Source organism: Anneissia japonica, unplaced genomic scaffold (genome assembly GCF_011630105.1).
Source record: "Anneissia japonica isolate Jap-2015-1 unplaced genomic scaffold, ASM1163010v1 scaffold1165_len1893470_cov193, whole genome shotgun sequence".
NCBI classification, from domain to species: domain Eukaryota; kingdom Metazoa; phylum Echinodermata; class Crinoidea; order Comatulida; family Comatulidae; genus Anneissia; species Anneissia japonica.
The window spans coordinates 953,499-964,006 of record NW_022709613.1 but is presented as its reverse complement, the minus strand read 5'-3'; the positions used below and the strand labels follow the sequence as shown (position 1 = coordinate 964,006).

At 35.9% G+C, this 10,508-nt stretch overlaps 1 protein-coding gene across 2 annotated transcripts; it reads right to left on the bottom strand.

Moving 5' to 3' along the window:
- Nucleotides 1-70: 70 nt before the first annotated feature.
- LOC117106891 lies at nt 71-9,710 on the bottom strand. 2 transcript variants are annotated; one of them, XM_033248407.1, is made up of 5 exons: nt 9,613-9,710; nt 7,435-7,552; nt 5,735-5,872; nt 1,336-1,469; nt 71-611 (listed from the first exon to the last, which is right to left on the bottom strand). In XM_033248407.1, the coding sequence occupies exons 2-5, from the start codon at nt 7,505-7,507 to the stop codon at nt 537-539; spliced, it is 420 nt and encodes a 139-aa protein (XP_033104298.1). In that variant the 5' UTR covers nt 7,508-7,552; nt 9,613-9,710; the 3' UTR covers nt 71-536. The 2 variants fall into 2 exon arrangements, with proteins under 2 accessions (XP_033104298.1, XP_033104297.1); XM_033248406.1 differs by lacking the exon at nt 9,613-9,710 and adding an exon at nt 8,289-8,413.
- Between the last annotated feature and the right edge of the window lie 798 nt (nt 9,711-10,508).

Below are 10,508 nucleotides of genomic sequence, written 5' to 3'. Positions count from 1 at the left end.
ATGGGGCCATTTTTACCGGGGCCATTTTTTCCGGGGCCTTTATTTCCGGGGCCATTTTTTCCGGGGCCATTCTTACCGTACACCGCTTATAATGATGGGATGGCGAAGCCTACCATGTTACGCTAGTTTCCAGCGTAGGTGCTGTTTCATACTTGAACACATAAGTGTTGTTTCCAATCGGATTCTACTTCACATCAAATAATATGAAACTCATTGGTTTTCATTTGTTCTCATAGAAGTTTTGTTAATTATATTTGTTATATATTTTAAACAATTATTAGGCCTATATGTACGATGTTTTATTCAAATAACTTTCTATATAATGTTGTGACTTTTAATGTTTTTTAATGTACTGTAAATATCTTGTAATTCATCCTTGGCTGCGTATATGATATTAATAAAATAAACTTGAAGCTTAAATGACAAAGCCATGATGATGATGATGGTGATTATAAATATATGTTATGGTATTAACGTACGTATAAGATTGTATTCGATATTTGCCATCGAGTAGTACAATTGAATTGACACCGGGCCTACCTTATTTCGGTGACTGTAGTATTATAGCTATGTATAGCTTCCCCGATATCTCTCTTTAATGCATCAATAGTCTAAACATGATAATGAAGATGCTAATGAAGCATAAATGTGTAATTAGAAATGATATAAAGACGAATGTATTTCCAAATATTAGGCCTATAAAATATTAAAACACCCACAGCGGACAGCCGTAACCAAAGGGGGTCAAAAATAATATACAGGCAGTACCGTAAAGTAAAAATAGTGGTTGGTCAGAAGTGAACACACAGTAAGGCCTAACCTTAGCAGACATCCTCTCCATTTTCCATATGGGCGGATACAGGAGGTAAGATTTTGAAGGTATGAAAGTGAAAATTCCGGGCCCCAGGTCTATATTGTCCTATATAATCCTGCATCCGCCCCAGTTCATTTCTTCCCTGCCCTTTCGTACCTCTCGCCTTTAATCATCGTTCTTGTTGCTTAGTCTCGCTTACGACATGATACACCGCTAATACCACCCTTCAGACATTAAGGCAGCTCTTAATGTTTAAGTTTACTTGTTAGTGCCTAATTTGAAGAAGATGGCGTTTCTTATTTTTAATGTTATTTGCATTGTTATTATTATGTGATTGTGAATTTGTGATTGCGGAAATTGCCCTCGATGGCTCAATAAGTGGCATCAACTAATTTAATCTTGAATCTTGAATCATTCAAGCGATCGACAATCAATCACATGGATCTCCACAGATATGAGTTAATTTTTAGATATAACTATCTTTATGCTGTATCGTATCTAATAATAACAGGTAGGCCTACCTGATTTATATAGTGATAACTACCTTCTTGTATGTTTAAAGTTTGCCTTTCATTTAATAGCTGTCGATAGCCGTCCAGACATAACTTGACCATCGATGGCTTTTGCGGTATATCTCGGCTGCTGTACGGAGGATCTGTGTACAAATCGAGCATAATAACCAATCAATCAGTCAACATAACTTTAATAAATAATTGTAATACTCTAATATGAAAGTAAATAGAGGCGGTGAAACAGCTGATTTAATGAATAAACAAGTAGCTCGCCTGTAAATTTAAAATTTAAAAGAAATAAAAATAATAGTCATGACATAGAAGTTTTATAATTTTGAAACATTTAACTATAGCCTACTGAGGGAGCTCAAGCGACAAGAAATACCGTAATTTAATTAACCTGCAATAGCGTAAAGAGAGTCATGGGCCCTGGGAACGAGAAAGTGGGGCCTCTTGTATATCATCAAAGTAGGCCTATTGTCGCTCACAAAATGGACCGGGGTGGGTAATCCCCCTAGATATAATTGTTAAGGCTGAATATATTGTATTTCATTATTAGACATTGTCAAACAATATCGTGTGACTATATAACTTCAATTAATTATTTCTCACATAAATTTTTAATTTTAATATTTGCGTTGAACCTATTAGATCTATGCATAATCGTCATTTGTGTACGTGCATTTGATTAGCGTGCAGGTTACATCCTTAATCATGAATGTATTGATCTAAGTTCCAATGGGGCGGATCCAGGGAGCACGGGGAAAGAATGTAGGACGGTACCGCGGCCTACTACTCCAAATTAGCTACAGTAATGTTCGATTTAAACTTCATGTAACAGTGCCTATGGTCTGAAGCATTTCTGAACAAAAATCGCAACACCACTTCAAACTTCGCATGTTACATGTTCCCTACCCAGATTTTATTCTAGGTACCATTCCAACACAAAATTAGACTATTAACACTTTAACAATTCAGAGATGAACAAACATTTACTTTCCCCATTATAATTGTAAGCCTACGACGTTTGGATCACTTTTTCGCCGGGTCGTTTATAACTAAGCTTGAAAATATCAATATCGTTGCAGGCTGTTTCATCCGATATATACGTTGTTTTCATCGATTTTAACATGTCATGTATAATGTTTTACATTTATTTAACAATAGGCCTGCTATGATGGGTAATCATGTATTCAGTTCTTTTTTTCGGAGGCGGATTCTATGGTGAGTGGGGATGCAGCCGGCAAGGGCCCCATACATTTTAGAAAATTAAAAGAAAATGTACCTTATTGTCAAAAGTGCCGTGCTAGAGTGCTGGGTTTTAGTAAGAGGGTCCCCCGTGGCCTCTCCGGGGCTCATTTGGACTTGGCACCACAAAGCACACAGGCGTTATAGAACTGGTCAAAGATCTATAGTAAAGTGCTGGGTCGTATAAGAGGGGCCCCCGGCCCCTCTACTTTTTGAAAATTAAAGTACCGTATTGTCAAGACGTTGTAGTGAAGTGCATAAGTACTTGTAAGAGAGCCCCTTGCCCTCTCCAGGGAGACTGGGCCCCAGGAAAGCACACAGGCGTTAGTCCAATGTTAAGGCTCGGTGGTAAAGTGTAAGTAGTAACAGGAAGGACCCTTTTGATTGGCGGTCAGGGGCTGCGCCCCTGAGAGCTCACGGGCGTTACGCCACTGTTAACCTGATTTATTAAGTACAGCATGTTCATTCTTATTTTACGGGGGATAGACCTAATTATGATTTCGCTTTATTATTCAACGTTATTCCAAAGTGCCAAAATTGCAATACATTAACTTGAAGTGCTACCATGAGGAATCATCGTTCTACCGTAAAACCTCGAATAGAAGCCATGGGCTTCTTGTTTTGCGAACTTTGGATGTGCTTCTTTTCGAGGCTACTTTTACAAAGTAAAGAGAGGGGCTTCTTTTCAAAATGATTGATGTAAATTTTGGGAATTAATAATATAAAACAATAAATAGGGCCACTGTAATATCAATTTGTATTATGGAGTGTATTAACTGGCATTAAATTAAACTACTGTAGGCATATAAACCAGGCGTGTTTTTAATTTATTTATATATTATTTTATTGTAATTTCATTTCACACAAAAACAAAACAGTACTTAAAAAATTGCTCAAAGATAAAGCCAGTAGTAACTGCAAAATTTCAAAAATTATTTTAGGCATGACAACATAGGTCAAGAAAAACTTAATATGGATACCTGCCATAATGATAGATGATCTTAATCATAATTAACAATTTCTTTTAAAAAAATTAATTTCAGAAACAAAAAACATTTATTTTTCTTAATTCAAGTATTTCGGTCTTTTTGTTTAAATATTTAATGCAAGCAAAAAATATTCTAACAAAAATTATAATATACTTACATTTTATACATGAGGACTAACCTTTTCTTGCATTCACTGTGTGACAATTAAATATATTTAACGGGTATTTTTTTTATTAAACAAGATCTGCTTTTTTTTTAAACCTACTGTACACTAAAAAGGTAACCATTTTTTTTCTCCTCAGTTTTTTTTAAATTTGGAAAATACATATAGACTCAGATCGAGAACGAGGAGAAAAAAAAGAAAAAAAACTTTAGATATTCCACTTTCAATACACCTTAACAGTTTAAAAGTACTCCATTTGGTATTGTTCAAGTTATTATTTTTGGCAAATCAAAACATAAAAATTTTGTTTTTCTTTGAGAGGCAAAGGAATAAAAAAAATAGTATAAGCACACACACCCGAACACAAAAAACAAAACACACACACACACACAAAAAAAACAATATAATAATATATAATATATATACATACATATACACATTTAGGTCCTGTCTCTTATACACATCTAGATGTGTATAAGAGACAGCATTCAACCCCTCCATGTACCCATTTTATACTCCTGAGTTGACAGAAGCAATGCCTTGACCAAGGACACAAGCGAAATGCACAGCGAGGGACTGAAATCCTGACAGTATTACCGCATGGGTTTCTTTTCGAAGCTACTTTTGCAAACTAAAGAGGGGGGTGGGGGCTTCAATTCGAGATGGGCTTCTTCTCTAGTTAAGAGGTTTTACGGTACGTCGGACAGGCCTGGACCCGGCCGTCACCCAACGCCACGACGAGTTCGTCGGACGAAAAATATTACTTTGCCTATCCAAAACGTTATTTTCATTGCCAATTCCTGAAATTGTTGTAAAAGCAAAATTTTGGACCATACTAGACCATACAAACTCTATGAACCCTACCAGGATTTTTTATTGCGGGACGACCCTGATCGAGGCAGTCGGCAGGGGCGGATTTAGGGGGGGCCGGCCCCGGCACCCCCTTTTGAGTGGTAAAAAAAAAGAAAAAAAGAAGGAAAAAGAAAAAACGATAACCCAGAACGCCTCAAATGTTATTTTCGGGCGTCTAAAACACAGAAATTTCGCGGGGGCATGCTTCTGGACCTCCTATTTCAGTGTTGTCTTGATCGGTCCAAATTTCGCTTCCCCACCACTGGGCAGTAGCCTATAGCCCCAGTCTACAGTGGGTTATCAGAATAAGTATTCTTGCCTGTTGACAAAATGCCCGATTGCTGAAACCACTTTGTCACCAAGCCCAATTTGACGAATGTCATATCGCCTGCTCAACAATCTGAAATCTAGTTTGCTGAATGTTTATAACCCACTCCGCTTTTGCCGGAGACAGAGTTACCGTTACCTTTTAAGAATTATTTTAGGGTACGTACAGTACGTTATTGTAGTAATATACACCTCAATTTTTTAGAACGCTTTAATAGACCTCTCGTAATTCAGAGAGCATATTTCAGGGCGATATTTTTGGGTAGGCCCTCGGATCTATCACTCTCAATATTATCTCTTTTCCTCCTTAGGTAGTACAGACATTACAGAGAAAGAGTGAATTTCAGAGCACCACGAGAACAATGCTTTTTTCCCCGACACCATATTGCCCCTGCTCATTTGTTTTTCTTTTCTTCTTTTAACACGAATATGATTAAATAGTAATAAAATTAAACAACAAAGAAAAGTCTTTGTACAAAGTTTCAGTTATCAACAACATGTCTCTTATAATACGGACGGAAGACTGTATTTCCGTGTAGGGCCTATCTATTATTAAGCTGCCACTAACAGTGGATCAGACTGGGATAGGACACAAATAATTACCGGTCCAGAAACTAAACAGGTGCTGGGGCCCCGGCAAGCGCTCTTGTTTTGACACTATGGAGAAAATTTCAAACTTAGAATCTCTGAGCACTTCAAACGCATGGATGCCGTGTACTGTATTATTGTATTTTTGTTAACGTGTTCCCCTTATAGGCGGCGCCATACACCAAAGGCTCATCGGTCCTCGACCGATTGAAAGCAGTTGATGCAATCAGTGGATTCTTACCAAATACTGAATCAGGAACTTGGATATAACACTCGTTACAGAAGGTTTTTTCACATAGACGACAGTGATTACAACCAAAGAGAAATGTTTTCTCACATTTGTGACAAGTCTTCTTTGAAGGTTTCCGAAATATTTTTCCTAAAAGAAAAATCGATAATGAAGAATGTGGGCGTTACAGATTGCCATAATATCCCTACACGTCTTCGTCGACAGTTTTCATTTCATTTTATTTAGGTCTATTCAACCATATAAACATTAAAAGCACAAAAACAAAAAGAAACAACAAAACGATTGCCAGTAACAGCTAAAGCAAATACATTACTGTAACTCTAAAGAGTCAGCTGCAGTAGCGTATCTATGGGAGGCGTGAGGGGTGGGGGCTCCCCCCAAAATTACACGCGCTCGCCCAGTCGTTCCCCCCCCCAAAAAAAAAATCACGGTCAAGTAGTTAAAAATCACCTAAAATCACCATATTTTACGAATTAGCTAACTGATCATCGAGCCCCCACCGCACCCCCTTCACATTCGTTCGCCCATCAGCCCCACCTCCAATTAAAGAATTCTAGATACGCCACTGGTCAGCTGCCTTAAAAATGAGAAAAAGTTAGCATGAATATTGCACACAAGAGAAAAGGTATAACAAAAATATATAAAAAGCCCTAAACTATTTGATGAATTATTTATTAATCTAAATTGCATATTAACAACATTACTTAATGATTACATAAATATATAAGGATAATTTAATTAATTGATTGCATTACTAGATTTATATAAAAAATTAATGTAATTATGAAGCTTATAAACGACATGTTTCAACGTGTCACATGTCACCATCCGGTAATAATACTTATACTACTACCGGTTTATATACTACCGGTCAGATGAAAGACAAAACAAGCATATATTGAGGTAAGTCATGTATATAGAGGTCATGAATACTATGGTAAGCCATGTATATAAGAATTAAATGAAAAAGTGCTATTGTAACGAGTTGTTTGTTTGTTCAGTGACAGATTTTCCCAAGAATAGTATAAAGCATTCTTAATGAGATGAACATATTTATTAATATTACAAACGATTGAAAAACAAAAAAAAAAGGAAAAAAGATTATAAATAAATAAACTTAAAAAATTAATTTAATAGTTACAAAAAAATGTAAAATAAATTAACAAGAACATTGCACAAGAAAATATTACAGAAGTAAATAAAAAGCCCTATACAGGGGCGGCTCACCCCACCCCTTCTTTCGGAATGTTAAAAAAAAAGCAAAAAAAAAAAAAAAAAAAAAAAAAAAAAAAAAAAAAAGAAAGAAAAATAAAGGTTATTTTCGGGCGTATAGAAAAAAAACAAAATTTTTCCCGGGCATGCCCACTGACCCCCTAGGTTAGTGTTGTCTCGATCATCCCCATTTTCGCCACTCCCCCACCCCGTTTGGACATATCTGAATCCGCCCCTGCATACCTACAGTTTAAAGAATTAATTATTAGATTTATAATACGGTAGGCACCGTTCTAACCACCAGGCAATTTTATACAACTGAGTGTAAAAGTTAGTTAAATAAAGAGAAAGTACTTCAGTTTATTGGGTGGGTTGAAATACAGCTCATCTTTCCGCCACTTCACCTTTTTGTAGTACAGCAGGCCTTCAATGTAGGCCTACAGTAGGTAGTATACTAAGTTATACAGCACACTGCTTACCTTGCTTGAGGTTTCCATTTTCTATGATTTCTCGTAGACGTTCTAGATTGTGCTGATTAGCTGGTATCTCCATTGCAGTACCCGGACTACCATATGGATTGTACTCAATGCTCGCCTCCTACATAACATAGCAAGTTCATGATAATGAAAATGAAAAAAAAATGATACGATAAAGTATAGCAGAAACAATATTCAATAATTGCCTACCAATAATGCATCAGAATTAGCCTATGATTCCCATCCCGATGATTCCAAATTTCTCATTACAATAACGTTGTAGTTTGTTTAAAGCGTTTTGTAGATTAATACGTATATCGTGGCTAAATAACGTTGAAGTAACGTTGTGTTAACGTTATTTTGTGACCTAACATTCAAAACGTTTGTGAACGTTGTGTCTGCTGGATGGACAAAATTTGCAATTATCATAGCGTGAGAGTTAAAAAATGTAATTATAAGTGATATATATAATATATATATATATATATATATACATAGTATGAACCTACTACAAACGTATACATATATATATTATTATATATTATATATACACATACACACACACCATGTACACACACATTTTGCGACTCAACAGATGTTGCGTCAAACATCTTAACTAATACAAAAGTAATCTAAACAAAACTAATGAAAATAATAAAAGATAAAAACAAATTAAGTAAGAAAAACAAAAGTCGATAAGTAAACGTATGCACAAATTAGATAATACAGTGCTTTACAAATTTAGCCTGGGATCTACTACTATGTATGCAGACTTTTTTACCGAACTATTAACAAGTCAGTTGCATTTTAAAATAATCTTTAAAATAAGAATACTATCAAGCTGAGCAATAGCTTACCATGGTTCTGGCGATTCGACAGGCAGGCTCTAACTGAACACGTGAGCAAAATCACGAGAAAGCTGTCTGGCATGAAATCAATACAGTCGGAACCTATAAATGGTGTTTGGGATTTTTCATTTGAGTAGGCGCATATATGCGCATACAAAGATGTGTGTTTTCCGGGTTTTGACTTTTCAGTCAATAAACACACGTATAGGCCTACATATAGGCCTATAGTGAAGGAATAAAAAATCAAAACAGTTGTAATCAGCCTGAGTTGAAACTTAATTTGATACAAATTGTTTCGAGCATAGCTCATAATAGGTAGGCATATAGTAAAGTACTGTGACAGATTGCAATATAGCTCTAAGACCTTTTACAAAATAGAAATATGCAACTAAAACTTTGCATAATTTAAAGCATTTTTTAAGACGTAATAGCTACAAATAATATAACACAATAAATTAGACGTTTTCCGTTTGTTTGTTAATTAAGCAAAACGCGCTAAATGCGTTTGGGTGGCAATGCCCTGTTTCTTGTCTGGATGAACTTTATATTGGAATAAACGCAATCGGTGAGGAGGTTATGAGGCTATTTTAGCAACAGGAAAAATGAATTTACAGGAATTACTGTAACCATATTAGAGGTTTCCACTCGCTATCCTACACGGCGAGGAAATAACAATATAGGCCTACTTGTACCTCATTATTAATGCTTTTCATATAAATAATATGATGCTAAGACTGCAACTATGAATGAAATAGACACGTACTACCAGATATTGATTCTTCGAAAGGTATTTGAACATTCATAGTCATACTATCTATCGTTTTCTACGGGCAAATACCGATGTATGTCTAATTGATCTTATATCCAACGCACGTTGTACAAACATGTCTATTTGTACTAAAATAAATAAAATAAGATACTAAACGACACTTAGAAATTATTTACGTATGGGTATAGTATATTAAAAATGCAATGTCTGGCGCCAGGATTTGCCCGACGGGGGGTCCAATGTCCCCAGACAAGAGCAACGCTGTGGTGGTCAGACGTCACTTAAAATATTTTGAGATTGGTTTCGGGGTGGGGTGAAGCTCCCAAAAATTTTGACGATTTAGGGTTTTCAAATGCTTATTTAATCGATTTCAATCAAAAACTTCACATGCAATAATTCCATTAAAGGTTAACCCTGTACCTATTTATGACTAAGAATCACGTGCATCATCATAACGAATCGCATTGTCACTGCAAAATTCATTCAGCCGTATCATTTTGTGTTTATATTCGCGTATTATTCAATTATCATTCGTAAGCATTATTAGACCTATTATTTACTAACCTTGTTAAGAGCAAATTCTAAAGCCACCTACAAAATAGGCTCCCAGTGTCAGTGTGTGTCCATGCCCTATACTGCCTTAATGTATTGTGTTTACTAATGAAGTATCCACATGGGATTCACTTATCAGGAAAAGTGTGGTGTTGTATTTTTTATTATGACTTTCGTACAGCAAAGTAATAAGGTATTTAAGAAGACACATGACCCATTATGCACCTCCACCGGATATCTTTTCAGCCATCTTTAAGGAAAACATAGTGTATGTGCCCCCGAGGGGGCATAGACACAAATACGGAACCCCACAATCATTATGTTAAGCTTTGTCCAGAATTACATTTTCTGTGACAAAGAAATATGAGAGGTTCATATAATCATGATGGCGTCATCACATTATCTAAAATTGTATCAAAAAGTTTAATGTGATTTTGATTCCGTCTTATGTGCTGGTACTGTATGGTATCGTATCTTCACTACTAAATTAATAGCTGCCGCTAGATCCAAAATATGGTCGAATAGAATGTACACAGTAATTCATTCACATAACTCTCAAATCCCTTTTTATCTTCCGCTCTTAACTTTCGCTGTCTTACATTCCCCCAGTCAGCTTCTCTCAAGTGAGTCTAAGTTCTCATCTTTGCCTTACTTTTCTTTTCTCTTTTCCTATCTCTCCCTTAACACGCAGCAGCTATAGACCCTTCTGCTTCATCCTTCGATTTGATGTAAGCATTAACGTGAAGAATTACCTAACATCTTTTGGTCCGGAATAAGCAAGTACTGTACTCCAGTACATATACCACACCTACCAATCGGATTTGATTATTCAATTGCATCAAAATCCATGACATTGTTTGATGAAGTTTGATGTATTCTGATAATATTTGTTCTACCTTTGATGAAAT

Bases quoted from the DNA above. Each gene is read 5' to 3' on its own strand.
- LOC117106891 (XM_033248406.1), bottom strand. The intron at 5,873-7,434 runs GTAAGCAGTGTG...TTTTTCTTTTAG, and splicing joins AAATGGAAACCTCAAGCAAG to GAAAAATATTTCGGAAACCT. The intron at 1,470-5,734 runs GTAAGAATCCAC...ATTTGTACACAG, and splicing joins AGTTCCTGATTCAGTATTTG to ATCCTCCGTACAGCAGCCGA.